The sequence below is a fragment of the Pholis gunnellus genome, assembly GCF_910591455.1.
Source record: "Pholis gunnellus genome assembly, chromosome: 17".
Taxonomy (NCBI): Eukaryota; Metazoa; Chordata; class Actinopteri; order Perciformes; family Pholidae; genus Pholis; species Pholis gunnellus.
This window is the reverse complement of record NC_136544.1, coordinates 16,405,207-16,424,172: the sequence shown is the minus strand read 5'-3', so window position 1 is coordinate 16,424,172 and position 18,966 is coordinate 16,405,207. Positions and strand designations below refer to the sequence as shown.

The 18,966-nt window shown below is 45.8% G+C and overlaps 5 protein-coding genes across 5 annotated transcripts; 3 read left to right on the top strand and 2 right to left on the bottom strand.

Annotated features, from left to right (window-relative positions):
• Positions 1 to 857: 857 nt before the first annotated feature.
• On the top strand, positions 858 to 4,148 carry elob (elongin B). Its single transcript, XM_079177886.1, has 4 exons — positions 858 to 896; positions 2,804 to 2,938; positions 3,532 to 3,640; positions 4,017 to 4,148. Exons 1-4 carry the CDS (start codon positions 894 to 896, stop codon positions 4,127 to 4,129), a joined length of 360 nt encoding a protein of 119 aa, XP_079034012.1. The 5' UTR covers positions 858 to 893; the 3' UTR covers positions 4,130 to 4,148.
• Positions 4,149 to 6,194: 2,046 nt separating this feature from the next.
• LOC306709803 (putative nuclease HARBI1) lies at positions 6,195 to 8,408 on the top strand. Its single transcript, XM_079178088.1, has 3 exons — positions 6,195 to 6,568; positions 6,935 to 7,166; positions 7,261 to 8,408. The coding sequence occupies exons 1-3, from the start codon at positions 6,266 to 6,268 to the stop codon at positions 7,977 to 7,979; spliced, it is 1,254 nt and encodes a 417-aa protein (XP_079034214.1). The 5' UTR covers positions 6,195 to 6,265; the 3' UTR covers positions 7,980 to 8,408.
• A 56-nt stretch (positions 8,409 to 8,464) lies between these two features.
• On the bottom strand, positions 8,465 to 10,137 carry LOC306709804 (uncharacterized protein). The gene is made up of 2 exons (XM_079178089.1): positions 9,958 to 10,137; positions 8,465 to 9,685 (listed from the first exon to the last, which is right to left on the bottom strand). Exons 1-2 carry the CDS (start codon positions 10,049 to 10,051, stop codon positions 9,078 to 9,080), a joined length of 702 nt encoding a protein of 233 aa, XP_079034215.1. The 5' UTR covers positions 10,052 to 10,137; the 3' UTR covers positions 8,465 to 9,077.
• Positions 10,138 to 10,499: 362 nt separating this feature from the next.
• On the top strand, positions 10,500 to 17,193 carry armc5 (armadillo repeat containing 5). Its single transcript, XM_079177602.1, has 7 exons — positions 10,500 to 11,407; positions 11,499 to 11,529; positions 11,640 to 11,750; positions 11,880 to 12,780; positions 12,869 to 13,677; positions 13,904 to 14,036; positions 14,307 to 17,193. Exons 1-7 carry the CDS (start codon positions 11,015 to 11,017, stop codon positions 15,808 to 15,810), a joined length of 3,882 nt encoding a protein of 1,293 aa, XP_079033728.1. The 5' UTR covers positions 10,500 to 11,014; the 3' UTR covers positions 15,811 to 17,193.
• A 17-nt stretch (positions 17,194 to 17,210) lies between these two features.
• On the bottom strand, positions 17,211 to 18,541 carry cox6a2 (cytochrome c oxidase subunit 6A2). The gene is made up of 4 exons (XM_079177603.1): positions 18,381 to 18,541; positions 17,949 to 18,024; positions 17,532 to 17,674; positions 17,211 to 17,426 (listed from the first exon to the last, which is right to left on the bottom strand). Exons 2-4 carry the CDS (start codon positions 18,022 to 18,024, stop codon positions 17,337 to 17,339), a joined length of 309 nt encoding a protein of 102 aa, XP_079033729.1. The 5' UTR covers positions 18,381 to 18,541; the 3' UTR covers positions 17,211 to 17,336.
• Between the last annotated feature and the right edge of the window lie 425 nt (positions 18,542 to 18,966).

The following is an 18,966-nucleotide window of genomic DNA, read 5'->3' as shown; positions in this document are numbered from 1 at the left end:
AGGAAGGAGGAACCCTGATCTTTCTCAGCTGTGGTCTGTTCAGCTGCTCCACTCCCTGTGAGGACAGCTGCTGTCGGGCTCAGAGGTGGAAGTTAAGTTCTCCCACATGAAAGAACCAACCAGTGAGAAGAAACTAGAATTAGACTCGACGCTAAACTAAATCAAGGATTATTCGGTAACAAACCAATCATTAAATTAAGATGGAAGCCAAGGAAAAAAAGCCTCCTGTGGACAGGTGTTGTAAATTAGCATTTGTGCATAAATGTGTGTTACAATTCTAATGCTACTGTGATGTCCACATCAAATAAAATAAACAACAAGGATGTAGTATCATACTATGAAAACAAAAACCAGAAAGTTCAACAGACTGTCAATTTATTAATTCTACTGGGGATATTTCACATCCATAAAGTTCTCGAGGTCTTGCTCATCGTTTGAACCTTTCTGGATTGAATTTAGGAAGTACTTTGAGTCTATCCAAATAACAACAAATAAGAAATGTGCTTATATACTGAATATGCTACAGTTTTTTTTTAATAAACTTAAGAAATTAGATTGTATTGCCTACCTTCTCTGTTATTTTATATCGTCTTTTTTCCCCTCTTGTTCCCGCAATTTTTTCACATTATTATGTTTAAACTATTTTACAGTCACCCTGTGTCCTGCTAATACGTTGCATGAATCATCTTATTGGGAATAGTCATGTTTTCTGTGTTGACTCACGAAAGGGTTGATTTCTACATCAAAGATTGGTAGAAGAAGAAGAATGTACCGCCACCAGCTGGTTGGTTTGGGAGTGGCCGGTGTGTCTGACGCTGCTGTGATCTCACAGTTGTCGCTGTGCGGTGGAGGCGTTTTTTTTTTCTCCCTCTGTGTGCAACCAACCGCAAGAAATGGTGAGTGAGGAAAACAGATCCAGCTCCAGATGTAACGGCCCGTTGACGAGTCAAACTTAACTTTAATTAGTCACTAAGTCTTCATTTAAGCGTTTAAATGTCTGCCGGCAGTAGCGGAACCAGGCTCGTGACAAAAAACGACCATCCAGAAGCTGATGTCTTTGTTTAGCTAACCCTTGCTAACATGGGTTAGCTTCCTTACGTTGGTTAACGTCAACACTGTAGCTTCAGCTAGCTGGACATCGCTTTTATAATGCTCGAGTCGACAGCTAGGTTATCCGAGAGGGGCGCAGACGAAAGCGCATATAAATACACATCGTTTTGGATACGTGACAAACCCAACTGGCAAACTTTGCTTTGATGAAATGGCTAGCTAGCCACGAAGAAGCTAACTAGCAGAAGTTGTCAGTAGCCGCTGTATCTCGGTTAATGTTAACATAGAATTAAAAAAAACAACAACTTGCTTTTGACAGTTAAATGAAGGAAGTTTAACGTTAGACAACAGCAACGTGTGTTTAGTATGTGATGTGTTGGGAGAGGGGCACGATCTCCAGACCCACAGGGAGCTACTCCAGCTAGCTGCAGGCTAACGTTAGCTCGTTGTGACGCTAGCTGGCAGCTGCTGCCTGTCTTTAAACGCCTGCATGTAGAGACCGGTGTGACGTTATGGAGTCACACTAGATCAGTCTGTTTGTATGAACCTCACGAGCTCATCAACTAATTCACCAAACTACTGTCACTATAGTCTCTGCTGCTGCCAAACATCTTAACCCTCCAGAGTTATACTTAGTTATTGTCTGTAATGAGGTCAAACACATTGAACAAATGACAAACTCAAAGACTTCAAGTAGCTTATAATGATGCTATTAATATTTACTTAAGAGTTTCTACAGGAGTCAATACTTAAATCATCTTGGGATTTAGTGCCACACCTGTGGAGACATTGGTTTAGTTGTTAGTTGTTTCTTCTTCTCATGTAATCTATTCTGTGTAATGGCTGAGAACCTTTTACGGAGCTAGTTCAGACAGAGGTTATCGCTGCAACGTTTACTTTATCTGCAGCTTCATCTCCATAGTTAGTGTTTGAGTTAACATCTGTATTAGCTCGGGCATTGTTTTGTGCTCAGTATTCTGTACAATAAGTATCACACTAGTGTACTAGGGTACTTGTACTTCACTTGAGTGTTTCCATTGTATGAAACTTTATACTTCACTTACTTTATACTACTCCACTCCACTTGTGTGACAGTTGTAGTTATTTTTCAGATTACAGCTGATCATCCGGTGAAGTGAAAATCACGTTTCTCCAGATGTGTTGATTTTGAATATTTGTGACGAACTGAAGGATGAAGTGTTCCTTTATGTGTTGAAACAATCATCCTACTTCTTAAGCTAAATACACTTTTTAAAAGGAAAAAGCATTTCTCACAAAGCTGCAAACAGGTCTGAGCTCAGGAAAAGTTTAGTATTTTACTGATGTAAGGTTTGGATGCAGGACTTGTAGTGGAGTATTTTCACAGTTTGGTGGTAGTAACTGATCTGAATAACTTCCACTACTGAGCAAAAGATAAAGTTTCTACCTGCTGATGCAAACAGACACTTCGTGGAGGTTTTAGCACAGAGATGACCAGTAATGAGGAGATTATGAGTTACTTGACTTTACACCAAAGTATCTTTATTTCTGAGTGAGGCTTATGGATGAAAGACAGCGGTTATTTCTATAGATGCAGCATACTTCTGTCTGGGCTGATTTGTTTCAGACCAAACGTGCCTCCAGAGATTCACGGCATCCTGTCTGAGAGGAAAGCATTCACAAGGTCAACGGTGGTTTATCTGACGTCAATATTCTCGGGAGTCATCAGTGTCTCATTTCCACTCTTTCCTCTTCACTCTCTCTCTCTCTTCAGGACGTGTTTCTAATGATCCGACGCAACAAGACGACCATCTTCACCGATGCCAAAGAGTCGACCACAGTCTATGAGCTGAAGCGCATTGTGGAAGGCATTTTAAAGAGGCCCCCTGAAGATCAGAGACTTTACAAGGTAAAGGAGCGTACCAGTGAAATGTCCAGTTAGTGGACACAAAGCTAACAGCTTAAGCAATCTTTAGAGCAATATTATAATTCACATTCATGCTCTATCGCCGTCTGATTGAGGAGAGTGAAGGGGAGATAATATGAAGATAAATACTGTGAGACAACGTCTCAGGAATACGCTCTGCTGTTTAAAGCTGCAAAGATCAGTCGAGACAATTAATTGTCAACTTTTGATACATTCATAGTTTCAGTCATTTTAAGTTAAAATGCTAAATATACTCTGGGTTCAGCGTCTCAGATTTGAGGATCTTTGTCATATATGACAGTAAATTGATTTATTTGCATCATTAAATTGACCCAATGGTTACAGGATTCTTCCTTCACTGACACTGAATACAAACACGCTGGCTGAGAGGAATGCAAGTAGTTTCACAACAGAGATGAGTCCTCACCCATTTCACTGCGCTGGCAACTCTGACTCCTACATTTCTTCAGAGGCTTTGAACACCGTGTCTGAAAAGGCTGATAACGTGGACGATAGAAATGGTCTCCTGGCTGTTCTGTTCACCACGTTTATCTTTCATAAAATGTCTTCACCAGGATGACGTGATGCTCAATGACGGTCAAACTCTTGGGAATTGTGGCTTTACAAATCAAACCGCTCGACCTCAGGCCCCGGCCACGGTGGGGTTAGCGTTCCGCCTGAGTGGTAAGTAGTTTACTCTTTAGTCAACAGTGTTGAAGTGTTGGCATCGTCCAGTCACTTGTTTTATTATGGCGCTCTGAGTCCAGACTGAGCAGAGCCGCTTGTTCTGAACGATAGCAGCTCTGATTTCCTGTGATGTATCATCCTTCTCTCTCTCTCTCTCTCTCTCTCTCTCTCTCTCTCTCTCTCTCTCTCTCTCTCTCTCTCTCTCTTCTCTCCTCTCTCTCTCTCTCTCTCTCTCTCTCTCTCTCTCTCTCTCTCTCTCTCTCTCTCTCTCTCTCTCTCTCTCTCTCTCTCTCTCTCTCTCTCTCTCTCTCTCTCTCTCTCTCTCTCTCTCTCTCTCTCTCTCTCTCTCTCTCTCCACTGTTGTCACTTTCAGATGATTCATATGAGCAGCTGAGGGTCGAGTCGTTCTCCACTCCCCCAGAGCTCCCTGACGTCATGAAGCCCCAGGACTCGGGCAGCACAGCCAACGAGCAGGCTGTACAGTGAGGGAGGGGGGGGGGGGGGGGTGACGAGAGGGCCGCACAGGGGGTCAGAGGGGAGGGAGGGGTTACATTTTGTGACGCCTCCGCGGGTGAGTTTTTAACTTGCCGACGACAGATCTTCAGCCGGGCACAAACGGTTACCAACACGGACTCCCCTCGTTGTAAATGTGAGGGCGAGTGCTTCGAAGTGGTTCATTTGTCCTGAAGTGGGTGAACGCATGCTAGATACATTGATCATTTCACACAAGACCCTTCAGAGATACCTGACGGACTTGTCACGACACTGTCAGTCACCCATGGGGTTGGTAATGGCTGAACATAAAAAGTTGTACCTCGTATTTAATTAATTCTACTCTTTATTTGGGGTAAGGTTACTGCTACCTTGCTTGTGTTTTTTTTTATTTTGCTGGCTTAAACGTGGGAGTTAGATTATAAGGTGTGACATTTTTAGGCTTTTATGTTTGTGTGTTTCTTTATTAAACTATTACTAGGATTGAACACGTTTTTTGGTCTTCGGCCTGGATATGTGTTGCGACAATAGCTCTGAGTTTGTGGATTTCTAAGTTACTATCTGTATTTCAACAACGTTTTGAACAATATGGGTCTGAGGTAAAATAGATTCACTTGTTGGCAGGAGATCCGGCACTAAGAGGAACATTTCTTGGTACTTTACCGTATCAGTAGTCGTAGTTTTCCGACTGTAGCTGCTCACACACGTTACTGAGACTGAACGCACTCAGTCGTGGGTATCTACAACACATGCAACGCTGGCGTGGACCCGGTGTTGAAACAGCAGATGTTGACCTTACTAACAGAGGTCGGGACGAACCAACTCTCCTCTCCAATGTTTGATTGTAGCCGATGACATCTTGGAGATGCTCTTGACTTGAATCAGTGCGGCTGGTTGTTCTTAGTAAACCTAAACTGTGGGTAGTTTACATGTGATGATCTGTGAGTAGTGGGCTGCACATTTGACTCTCTGTTGCCCCAGAATCACTGCCCATTGAGGTTTAGTTCATGCTGCAACTTGTGTTGTATTATATCCCATTAATACCGTCATACACATTTCTTTTCCTAAAATCAAAAGGGGGATTAGAAATCAACTCTCTGCACATCAAATAAAAGTATAACACTGGGTCTCATGATCTAAAAAAAAAAAAAAATACAATTTAAAAAGTAGAAACCTCCATTAGTTACAACAGGAAAGTGTATTCTGACCCGGGGGTGTTGAATGAAATTGTTGACATGAACATTTGCAAATTGAGGCTGTTAAACAGTGGGACATGATCAAAGTTGCACTTGTAACTGATTTAACATTAAAACAACTGTTTTTCACCCCTGTGCACTGTGGTGTTTTTGAATGTGTAGTCTGAGGAATACTATCAATTGTGCATTTAATTTGAAACAGCAGCTGATACAATGTTTAGTGTTTTCTGTCATAAACAATAAGATGGGCTAGCACAGAAGTTAATGGCAGACTGATGAATTAATACGTAGCTGCAGGATATAGGATGGCTTTTATTATCTCTCTGTGTGGAGACCTTTAGTTTGTTTGTGTTCTGCTGGTGTATATCAGCTTATTTTGGGAGAACTGGTAATAATAATAGGCAGCAATATGAGCTAAGATATCAAAAGTAATTGAATTAGGACTGCAAACATATTAAAGGTACATTTGTTTATTGTTTTCAAAATTATTTGAAGGACTGGTCATAAAATAGTGATAAAAGCCCATCACAATATCACATTGCATGTTTTGTTTGACCAATGGTCCAAAACCAGAATATATTAATATATATATTACAATCACATACATCAGAGAAGCAGCAATTCGTCACGTGACAGACTGTAACCAGAGAATGTTTTTATTTGATAAATTACAAATTTTTAACGAGATAATGGAAAATCTATGCTTAACACACGTTCAATTCAACTTCCAATAAGCAACACTTTGCAGACGATGACGCGAGTTCCTCGTTGTTCCTGAAAGTTTCGAACTTTCCGACAGCACATGAAGGCAGCGTGCCGTGCGTTAGCTAGCGGGCTAGCTTAGCATTTCGGGCGGCTGCAAGTAACTTCGTCCTCTTGTTCTGCTCAATGCACGAAGCGACGATGGCCTCTAAGCGGACATAGACCGGCCCACATGGACGTCAGTGAGTGCGTTTTGTCGGCGGGCAGAGCCGTGCTGGACGTGGTGGAGCGGGAATGGCAGCCGCTGTCTCCGGGCGAGCTGGAGCAGCGGCTGGACCAGGCGGTGGAGGAGATCCTGGAGGCTGAGCTCATAGCGCAACTTAAAACGCAGCCTGCCCCGACTCTCTGCGTACATTTACCGCAGAGTCAAGCCAGTGTGGAGCCCCAGGTTTTACAGACATGCATCAGTCCTCCAGAGGAAGAGACGCCAGAGTCCCGAGAGCCGCTGGAGACCGTTGACGGTGCAGCAGTCAAGGTCTGTTAAATTGATGATAGTAACTGTTAGAATACGTTTACATCATTTTACTTGTGCACAGAAACAAGTCTAGGATGATCTCAAGTGTTTTCCTTTGTAGGATGGATTTATCTAAAGAGTGAATGTATTAAACAATAAAGAATAACATTCAATAACAAAACAAATCTCCCAAAGTTAGAACTTCACTAAGATACCTACATGATGGGCAGATATACAAGTTGCTTTTTTTAGCTGCCCTTTGTTCTGAATAAATAATCATTCCCTAAAATATGGCCTGCTGTGAGATAAAACTGTTTGTATCCATGATGAGGTTTCACCTGAAATACCTGTTGAATCTGCTGACTGGACTTTTCTTTCTCCCATCAGTGCATCACAGACCTGCTTCAAAACTCTGAATCCAGGGCTCGAATGGCGGGACGGGCTCGCCTGTCCCTGTCCCACACCGTCCTGCTGTCCCTCACGCTGCTCTCTGAGCGGGTCAGCTACCGCTCGGTGTCCCGCCGCTTCCACCTGGAGAAAGGAAACATCCACAGGATCTTCTTCTCTTTCTGCGAGCGCCTCAACACGCTGGAAGAGACGCAAATCAGGTGGCCAGTCGGTGGGTTAAACCTCAGTGTAGTTTGTAGGGCATGATCAGTGGTTGAGGGTTTGAACGTGATAATGATGGGGGGCATTTCCTCTCTGTTCTCCAGGCAGGGAGGCTGTGGAAGCCCTGTTCCCACTGTGCAGTCCAGAGAAGGAGCAGGAGGAGCAGCAAGGTGTCCCTCTGGTCCTGGGAGTGTTGGGACACACCCGCATCCCGATCCGCCTGCCAATAGGGAAACACGATGTGGAGAGCACAGGGCCTGAAGTGAAGAGGATGAAGAAGGAGGCCCATCCCGACTCCTGGCTAAACCTGCAGCTCGCATGCGACCGTAAAGGCCGTTTCCTACACTGCAGAATCAGTAAAGGATCGGACGTGGACCGAGGTGGCGCTCTGAGGGACAAACTCAAACAGCATCCTGAACTGATGCCCTCTGGCTCCTGCCTCCTGGCCAGAGCCGACTACCCGCTCACTGCTCACATTTTAACGCCATACTCAGGAAGTCACGGACCAAGAGAGGAGCTCTTCAACAGGATGCTGGAGGAGCATTGTCACATCCTGGATCAGGCTGTTGCCAACCTGAAAGCCAGGTTCAAAAGGCTCAGGTATCTGGATATCGGAAACTACGAGCGAGCCAGAGCTGTTGTGCTGACCGCCTGTGTGTTGCACAATGTGTTTTTGGACATGGGACAGGTGGTTCAAGGGGACGTTGAGGAAGAAGAAGCCATAACCCGAGAGGGGGAGTTGGAGATGGATGACGAGGGCGTGCACAGACGTGACGCCGTCTCAGATTTGTTGTTTAAAATGTTTGATTCTGGAAGCGTGTGACATGAGGATGCCTGGTGAATGAAGTGGCAATAAATAAGATTATTTTTTCCTCCAAAATCTATTTTGAAAGTAATAACCGGAAGTGAGTGTGTGCTATTATGGCTAACTTGATGCAAGTGTGACAATTTCCGGGTCAAATAAATCTCCAGACCAACAAAACTTTAAACTTTCTTTTAAAAATGATCGGCAGTATTGATTGTTACTGTTATCTGTAATACTCACACTGAAAACGAGTTGTATATAAATATCACTATATATTATACTGATATTTAAACTGTTACCTGCGGAACAAATGTTGCAGTTCCTCACGTCGACCACTGGAGGGCAGTGAACTTTTATAATTAAAAATACACTCGTCAACCATCCAATCCGTCAGGCCCTGTCGTCAAGACAGACGCACTACCATAACAATATATCCGGTAAAAGTTTCAAAATAAAAGTAAAGTGTTTCTGTACAAAACTAATAAGGTAGTATTTATTTCAGAATTCTTTATTGGAAAACATTACAAAGTGAAGTTGTGCATACTGACAGTGTATATTATTAATACATTAATGGTACAAGTGTCTCATTGAATGGTCATTGATAGCTTTTGGGAATGATTATAAATATAAATCTGTTATTTTCACTGAAAAATTTGTGTTTTAGTCTGACTGACTTCCTCTGATCATTTCCGTTTCATTTTGTCTAATCTGCATATGTTTATGACATTTGATATAAAGAACTGGTGCAGTGATGGCAGGGGGCCTGTATATTCTTATTTGTGAGTAATATTTGAGCTTTTCTTGCTCTCCAACATCAGCCAACCATAATTCAGTCTTTGCAGGCAATATAAAAATAAGTGATGATTACATCCATTGGAGCGTCAACAGAAAAAGGACAACTTTCATGTGATCTGCTTGCAGTATAAAGATGACCAGGGTATGATTAGTGAGTGTGTGTCAGGTTCAAGTTCAGACCGGCCAAACTAATCCTAAAACTGTAACAGTTAAAACTGTGCCAACATGACCAGACTTAAAAACATTTATAACAATCACTCAAACAGTCCTCGTGCAGGGTGATAAACGTTTTTGGTAACAGAAAACCGCGTCTCTTCCGGCCTAATGTCCCTCCTTTGACATCTGTGTGCTGTTCTTCTGGGCCAGGCTGGAGATGGCCTGGGCCAGGTTGTTGATGGCCTCTATCTTCCTCTCCTCCAGGGCTTTCTGCTGGGCCCACATGTTCATCTTCCTCTCTTGCAGCTCCATGTACAGCTGTAGGACGTCCTGTGGAGGCCTGGCCGTGGAGCAGGGAGCCGCTGCTGTAGGAGGGTTAGGGAGGATGGGGGTGAACCTCTTGCTGGCTATGGCCTTGCCCACTCTGGTCCCGCTGAGCTTCGCCCTTCGCTGGGCTTCAATCTCCTCCCTGCTCTTACCCAGCGTCTCGTTCATGGCCTTGAAGAACTCCCAGTGGACGCTGGAGGCCCCCAGCCTCTTGGCCCTCTCGGAGTTCTTCCTGTATGTGGCCAGCATGTTTCTCCACTTGAGGTCACACTCGTAGGCCTTCACGGTGACATCGGTGACCTCCGACTCTCTCAGTTTGGCGTTCACTTTCTCTGCCACCGTCTCCCAGAGTTTCTTCTTCTTGCACACCGGCTGATCAAAAGCCGGGTCCATTTCTAGTCTGGTGTTGACAAGGTGCCATGTGGCCTGCAGTGTCCATATGAACTCTAGAGAGGAGAACAAAGGAGTATCATGTCATTGTTGTTAAATTAAATGACATTTAACATATTACCAGTTTTTTTTAAGTGTCTTAATTGTTGGGATATTGCATCAATATGAGGTAATAAGACGACATTTAGTTGCCGTTAAAGTAACATGTGAGTCACGGTTTATGACTGTAATCACTGCAATGGGTAGAGACTGCGCACTCATCGGGCCCTCCTCGCTTCACGCGCTGACTGGATGAAACCTGTTTAACTTCATGGTGTAGTCTACTAACCTGCTTTACTCCTTTCCGTGTCCACGCTGCACACAACCGTTTCCTTTTCTTCCACTTCAGTACTTTGGATCACAATTGTCTCGATTACCTCCATGATGTTAAGATAATAACTGTTAAAGTGGTTTTTTTTATTAGTTGTGTGTCTCTAGCGTGGAATTTAACAACATATCAGAGGCACCGATGCCTTTTCTCGCATCGAGGAAAACGATGACTATAACAACGTCGCTAAGCAGCTTGGGGCGTGGAGTCCGTTGCAGTAGTTACAAACGGGCGTTTGAGTACTCTGGTGTACCAGATGAACTACAATCCCTAAACGCTGCGAATTGTTCGAGACAAGCGGCTATTTATCGCTGCCAAGGGGAGTTGTAGTTCTTTAAAGGAAAGAAGTGTAAGAGGGGAGGTGACAGGAAGCGATATTTAAACTACAAGTCCCAGCGTATATCTTACCGGCCCACCTCTTCACTCCCTGCTCCCTCCCTCAACCGCCCCTGTTTTGTTGTTTGGCTAAAGATGGCGTTAGCGGCTAACACAGGCGATTGCATTTTGTTCCACAAAAATTATTCGGCCAGTGGTAACAAAACATTGATCCATTAGAGCTTTAATCCGCCACTTGATGTGTGAAAATATGTTCCATTGAGATAATACACGTCTACCACGTAGAATAACGCTTGTTCGGCCTTCTCACGATGTGAGGCCTGTTTTTTAGGGAGTGGACCGAAGCTGTTGGAACTCCATCTCCCATCAGCGAGCGCGGCGTCAGGTGGTACAACTTTCCTTTTTCATGGTATCTGTAGTTTTCTGATCACACCAGAATGTTGTTTTTTTGCGGAAACTTTGAAAAAAAAAAAAAAAACTATATGAATGAACTGACGAAGAGCACATAATAACCAGTTGAGTAAAGAAGCTAACGATTTAAAGTGAAAGGACATGATGTTTAATTCCTCAGTGTGTCACTGTGAGCGTCCAGTGATGCTCCACAGAGTGATTCATATCCGTCTCTACTGAGAGGAGGACAATTAAGAGAATTGAACCCGCAGCCTGTCAGGCAAGTGGGACCATGGCTGCATCACCTGTGCAAGGTGACGGGAAACAATGTCGAGTCCCCTCTAGAGAGGGTCACCCATCCTCTCCAGAGGCTTCTCTGACCTGGTGCTTGGCTCACCTCTGTAAACCCGGACCTGGAGCTGAACACCAGGGCCATGGCAGGGCTGACTCTGGCGGTGGCAGAGATGGGGACAAGAGGTCCAGGGTCTCCCAGTGGCGAGCCCTGGTTGCTATCCGCACGCAGCACATCAAGGGGGACAAGGCTGGCATTGCCCGGTTCAGAACTCAAGGCGGTCTCCGGCCCCTGTTGGACTTGCTCAAAAACCCAGAGTGCTCCAGGAAGACCCTGGACCTGGCTCTGAGCATCTTAGCAAACTGCTGCACGGAGCTGCAGACGCGCATAGAGGTGAGACAAAATTAATAATAGAGAAGATACTGGAAGCTCTATTTATTAAACCACCCATTAAAACTCACATTTTAAATGTCTGCCACCACAGGTCCGTAAGCTTGATGGGATCAGTATTGTCGGTAAGTGATCACTTAAATTTAGAATAATTACTTTTTAAAACTTTTGCCGCAATCTTTGGCATTTTCACAATTCATTGCATTGATCTCGTAACTATTCCTGACGGTCCCAGTGGAGATCCTGAAGGAGAACATGGCTCTGGAGACGGTCCAGAACCGAGCAGCCCGCGCTTTGGGAAACTTGGCCATGGACCCAGAGAGCTCCGCACTCATCCACTCTGCTGGTAAGTCCTGAATGTCAAAACGTTATTTAACATTTTCAAATGACTTATTTGAGATGCTCACACTGGTAGCAGAAACTGTTGATATGATCTGTGAAATGTTTGTAAAACCACCCTCTTCACTTCTTCCAGGTGGTGTTCCTCTCCTCCTCCTGTGTGTGTCTCTTTCTTCGGGCCCATCCTCCCCCACCACTGCTGCTCCGCCCAAAGAGCCCTGTCCCAAACTGGAGTGCGCTCAGTCGGCTGCTCGGGCTCTGCTCTACCTCTCGGACACGCACTCTAACCGCCTGTCGCTGCTCACCCAGGGGACCCTCACGGCTCTCGCCCCGCTCATCGCTCCAGAATACCCGCAGGCGCTGAGGCGGGCGGCGCTCAAGGCCCTCCACGAGCTGACCCGGGGCTGCGGTGTCGAATGTGCCAGGGAGGTGTCCCGGTCCGGAGTCCTCGCTCAGCTCGGCGTCATGGCGTCGGGGCAGAGTGGTAACCCTTTTGAGGAGCTGGCACTGAAAACCCTGGCCAACATGTGCTCCCAGGGCTGCCTTCGCCCTTTCGTGGGGTCCCTGGGGGTCATTCAGAAGTTCACCGAGGAGGTCAAGAGGGACCCGCTGAAGTCTGGAGTCTTCCTCAAGGCGCTGTGCTTGTGCTGCAAGGAGGCGGTCAACCGCGCCAAGGTGAAGGAGAGCAGTGGATTGGAGGTGCTTGTCGGCTTCCTGGCTGCCCACCAGAGTCATCCCCTTTCCCGACTAGCCATCCTGGCCTGTGTGGACTTTGTTTTTGACGAGTCTGCCATGGAGCAGCTGCACGAGTTGGGGCTGGTCCCTCTGCTGGTCGCACGACTGGTTGAGCTCACCAGAGGCGAGGAACAATCTGCCGAGAAGATGGACGTGAGCCTCTCCTCTAGCATGTCTCCCACCGAGCTCCTGCCCTCCTCGTGTTTTGACTCCTTTGACTTCCCTCCTCCTCCTGAGGGCTGCAAGAAGGAGGAAGCAGGAAAGGAGCACGGTCTTTGTTCATCGAGCTTTTTAAGTCTCAGGTATGGACAATTAAAAGCACCGGTTTATCTGTAAATTTATTCTACTGGTTTCTATTGTTTATCTACATGCGTTTTGCTCTCTCTTCAGGTCCTGGCTGGTGTCTGAGGGACTGATCTCTTCAGAGGGGGACCTGCTGGACTCCTCCGGTGCTGAAGGAGAATTGGGGAGTCTTCAGATCCCACCGTCTTCATCCCCTCAGACTTCCTCTCCAAACCCCGATTCCTTTTCCTCTCTTAAAAGCTCTTCTCCATCCAACCCTACTGCCTCTTCCTCGTCCAAAAAAGCTGCTCAGCCTTCCCCCGGGTCCTCTTCGGCCCAGCCCCACCCGTCATCCTCATGTAAAAGCACTGATCCGCCTCCCTCTAGTCCTCCACCTTGCACTGTGCTCACACCGCAAACCCAGCCCAGTTCTTCCACCGTCTCCTCTCCCACGAAAACAACCCAGACACCGGTCTCTCCCTCAAAGTTCTCCTCCCCTCACAGAAGGAGGCAGCGTCCTCATTCAGCAGCTTGTTTGACTAAAGTCACTCTTGATACCCCTCCGTCGGTGCCCCGCCAGAATGCTTACCACCACCCCTACCACCCCGAACCCTGGACGCCCGAGTCGCCCATCCTGCTGCTGCTGTCGCGCTTCTCCCACGCCACCGACCCGTCGGCCGCTCTGATCAGCTCAGGCGTCATGTCCGGCCTGCTCTACTACCTCACCCAGCACCAGGACCCCAGCAGCAGGTGCTTCCGGATGCTCTGCCGGCTGAGCTGCAACCCGAACTGTTTGCAGGCGCTGGTCCGAACCGGCTCGGTCGCGCTGATTCGTCACCATCTCTGCCAGAGAGGGGGAGGGTTTGAGGGAAAAGGCAGACAGACGGACCGAGTGAAAGCCAAAGTTAAACAACTTGGTGAGATAACGACTCTTCATCTGCAACACAGAAAATATGGTTGACCCTTAAACTCTTTTGCCATTGCCTTACAAAGGTTAAAGATAATTCACACTGTATTCATTTGTACTATTAAACTAGGATCTCAGCCTTCAGCTGCTACAATGGCTCTTAAATATTTATTGTGGATCAGTCACATCTGGCCGATGCCCTCATAATGAGGTCGGTATCTGGGCTGTCTCTGCAGGTTTTTCTCTTCTTAGTAATCTGCGCGTCCAGTGCGAGTCTGGATTCGGCTCTGGGGTTGTTGCCCACGTGATGCTGTCGGGCTCCGAGTCCGACAAGATGAACTGTGCGTTGTCTCTGCCGTTAATCAGCAGGTGAGTAGTAGATAAATATGAACAGGAGTTCAGTAACGATGAGAGTCTGTAAATCTAATCGCTGGAATATCATAAGATTATAGAAATTGTCCTATTTGTTGGTGTGCTAATCTGGTGAAAAAGGCCATTCTGATATAGATGAATATATAATAATGGCTTTGAGTTTGCTATGTGCTCATTTTAAGTGTTGTATTTACTTGTAGCATTACAAAGGTAACCCAGAACAAGTGATCATATTTGGTCTTTAGTAACCTTCTTTTTCTCCAACAGCAACAAGTCCTTGTTGAAGAAGCTTCTTCTGGACAGCGGCGGGCTGCTCTTGGCTCTGCAGCCTCTTGGCTGCGATGAAGATGACGAGGATGAAGACCAGCCCACTGAAGGTGGGAAGTTTCTTTCCGATTGGTTAAATTCTTCACGTTCAGGCCGGACTCCTCAGCTCCACTCGCTGTTCTCCTCCCTACTGATTGGATGCCTGTCTGCCCTGACGGTCGCCATCAAAATGGAGCTCGACAAAAAACATCCAAGTCCAGTCACAACACAGTCGGTCAGTGAAAATGACACGGTTTCTCCCCCTCCCTCGAAAAGGCCTCGGCTGGCGGACACCTGTCCCTACGGAGTCTCCGACTTTGACCTCCTCTTGTTGCTGGACGACGGGACTCCGGTCCGAGCCAACAGGGAGGCAGTAGCCGGGGGGGAGGGGACGAACGGGGTCGGCTCTGAGTACTTCTGGGCTCTGTTGAGAGGCGGATTTGGAGAAGCTCGGGGTAATGTGGAAGAAGCCATCCGCATCAAAGATGTCAGCACAGGCATGCTGCTGCCAGTGCTGCATTACCTGCATGGATGTCGCCTCACCAAGGACACCGGAAGGACCAGGGAAGGTGATGAAGACGAGAGGAGAGGACCGTGTCCGGTCTTGGACAAATTAGTCCTCGAAGGACTGGGGATGTGCCAAAGAGAGAGAGGGGGTCGCTCAACAGAAGACTTTGCTTTCCAGAAAACCGCTTTAGGCGAGATGATGATTGGCGCTTGCAGATTTTTGGTGACTGAGTTGCAGAGAGAGTTGGAGGCTCTCTGTGTGTCTCTTCTCCTGTCCTGCTCCACCAAGGCTGCTAGTCGAGCTGCATCAGCTCCCGCGGTGGACAGAGCTGAGAAGGCCGCATCTAAAATGGACCACGAATGCACCGAGTCTGCCGAGGAGAACCTGGCTAATCGAACATCCGAGTTAGAGTTGAGTGGTTTTGAGGCGCAAGCAGAAAATCCACCAGGACAGACAAAGAAACCAAACTGTTCCCAGCGCCAGACAGACGGAAACAAAACCTCTGGAACCGTTCAAAAGGCCAGCAGAGGACTCGATACAACTTGGGACCATAAGACAATCAAAAGTGCCACTCCAGCCTCCAGATCAGGCCGTGCGTCAGTGGCGGACAAAGCACTAGATCCAGAGGAGTTGAGGTTAAGACCAAAGAACTTGAAAAGTTCAGCACAGCGTCTGAAATCGGTAGCTCAGGACTCCCGTTCCTCCTCAGTAGCAGGTGGAGGAGGTGGGCCCCTGGCTGCTCTCCTCCCCCAGATGTACTGGTTTTCCCAGCGGTACAGCTACCCTGCACTGGGCCGGGCCTGCCTGTCTCTGCTGCTGGGGTGTCAGGACTCTCCTCGGCCCTTCGTGTCCTCCTCCCTCGCTGGGGATTGCCTTCGCAGACTTGCCAGAGAGGCCGACTGTACCGAGACTCTGAAACAGGATCTACTCAGTCTGACCACGGTAGCTCTGAGCTGAACGCGGAGGGAAATATGGAGTTGAGTTGTTTTGTGGCGTGAGTTCAGAAGGCACAGTCGACTGTGGGGCTTATCATCAGCTTCTAGAAGCGTTTCCATTGTATTCGTTTTTATCAAATGTCTGGAAGGTATACGTGCAGGTTACTTCAACAGCATGATTACCTGAAAAACCTGCTGTATGAGCTGACTGTTGATTTATTTTCATAAACTGGAAGCATACATTTCAATTTAGTTTTGATGTAATCTGATATAAACTGTAGCCCGTCCCAGCATGACATAATTGTATTATAATTTACTAATGACATTTGCATTGTGATTTCTTTTTTTTTTTTTTTTTTTGAAAAAGTCTTAAGATGGATTTGATGAATGTCATTAAGCTGGAAGTACTGGAATTATCAGGGTTGGTCTAGTAGCCAGTTGTTTATTTTGTACATAGAGATAATATGGATTAGCAGATATACAATGTATAGATCACAACTGTCCCATATCAATTTATGCCACTGAATATATTGTTGGAACATCACTTTGCTTCTGGTTTCTTCTTGTTGGAGTGTTGGGATGCAGAACGGCCGCAGTAATCACCCGGTTACATTATTCAATCACACATCGGAGTGAAACAGCCGTTTGTTAGAGATTCATGGTCTCAAGAGGACGAGCCGTGATGACTTTTCATTTAGTGGGAAATAAGATCTGAGATTAACGCAAGCATAAGAGCAAGTTTTGTTCTACAACACAAGATACGTCAGTACAAAGTAAAACCCTCTTATGAATTTTGACACTTTTACGTGGCGTAAAAACGGTGGTTGCTAACAAATGGCTATATGAGACTACAGTCCGTCAGGGACATTGAATGTTATAAAACCGAACACGGACACTCCTCTACTCACTAGTCTGTCTTTGTAGTTGTGTTTGAACTCAAGCTCTTGCAAACTATGCTGACGAAAACTTTCCAACTTGTACATTTATGCTCGATGTCACGCTAAGAGGAAAGCGAAGTGGTGGAAACGTGAAGTCATGTGACTGAGGTGTAGTTTGTTTAAAGCTTAACGTAAACGTTCTAATTCTGCAGATTGCATTCGCGCTTTAAGAATCATAAAAGTGGTGTTTATTTGTAAAGATTATCTTACTCAGCAAAACGTGTAAGTATCATAAACGTTCGATTGCCACAGAGCTTATTTTCTGCAATAATCTAAAATCCAATTTAAAATATTTACAACGCTTTACGTGGAGGGAGTGTGATGCGAACCTCCAGGTTGGCCTGCAAAAATACATCATCTCTGCAGCACTCTGCACTTTCTAAAATATCAGCAGCCTCTTCTTTTAGTCTTTGAAAGCCCTTATTTGCAGGATGTTTGCCGCCCCCTAGTGTTGATATCTAAAAAGACACCGTCAGGTCAAAAGAAATGACACAAAGTGGTTTTATTCATGTCTAGGTGGCCCCTCGGTCAGTATAAGTAAGCCAAGTACGCTGCAGACTGCAGTTTTATACAAGCAGCAAAACACGGCTGATGAATGTGGCGGATCCTCTCAGTGGTGGGATTCCTCGAAGCCTTCAGGCAGAGCGTTGGTGTGATGGTTGTGGAACAGAGAGTGGTTTCCATCGCCCCACGGGAATCTCTGGAAGGAGACATAAAAACAAAGAAAGTCAACAGCAGGAGACAAAAACAACTGATATTCATCCCATACCATTACAGATCTCAGTGCAGGCGGTTTGAGACTCACCTTGGTGCGGATGCGCAGGTGAGGATATGGCACAAATTCTGCCTGCTCATGAGAGTGTGCCTGCATCTTCATGTAGGCGTTGGCAATGCAGACACCAACACCAGGTAAGGCCAACACAAAGGTCAGTATCTTCCAGGTTTTCGCTGTGGAAAACACAATCAGAGGAAGTGCACGACTGAAGCACTAAATACGGCATAGAGGGGAAGGAAGAAAATGAAATGATAGCAGCTGCCTCTCTCGTCTACAGAGTGCATATCAATCATAAAATAAGACTCCTGGTCATTTGCCAAGTCAAATGAATGTGCAGGGCGTCTCCCTGCACATTCATTCGTTCACTTAATGTTCAACTCAGAAGCTCTGAACCTGGAGGCGTTGATGCATTTTTTGGTTTGAGAGGAACAATAAAGACACACTGACCTCCTCCCTCATGGCTTGAATGTGACGCAGCAGCAAGCACCCGTCGAGCAGCCAAGGCAGCTGGAGACACGGACATCTGCAGAGGCGGAGAAAAGAAAAGGATTGAGAAACCTTTGCAGTTCAGTTCAATCTTATGCACCAGAAAATATGACCCATGTTGATTCTTCTGTTTATTATTATTATATTAAGGCAGCCTTCACAAGATTTACACTGAGCCAAATCACAGCAGAACAATGTTGAAATAACGACATTAACTAAAGAGAACCTGTGCACAGCTTTCAACACATTTCTCACATGTGAAGTCATGTGCAAAATTTGTATGGCCCCCTACAAACAAACAACAGCAGGCAGTCGAGGCTGGGCCTACTGGTGTTGTAGTGTATCAAGTCATGAAAAATAATTAAAATACAAGAAAATCAGGCAAAAACTTACTGTTCTTCAGACAGGCAGTGTTCAATATGCTTCAATATCCTCTTATTCTTCTGGAAAACTCCGCTTTAGTTATATTTTCTTCTCCTTTCTGCTTGTTTGTCCTTCAGTCTGTCCTGAGCTGAACTGAGAGTGTCAGACTCCTCCCTACTTCAATCTGTGCATGCGCCAAGAAATGTAGTTTATATTTGGGCAAGTGCAAAGGCTGGCTAATATGTGACGAAGAGGAGGAGGAGGAGGTGTGTGTTGGTGCTGCATACGGCAGTCAGCCTGCATTACAAAGAGCAGAGGGCTGATTAATCCATATTAATGGAGGAATCCTGTCTTTGTTATTCCGTAGTTTCAGTTAGAGAGCAGTCACTGAAAGCACCTGTGGCGACTGAGCCACAACATAATCTCCATTCAAGTTATTAATCATCTACTATTATAAATCCTTTTGGTAATCAAGATTAGATGAACACTGATATCCTGAAATTAAATATTAATGCCATTGAGGCCCATGTAATTACCTGTGAGGAAAAAATTACTTAATAAAAGTTTTATTTTACAATTTACAGGCATATGTAATATATGCATATGTCTGCTTTCA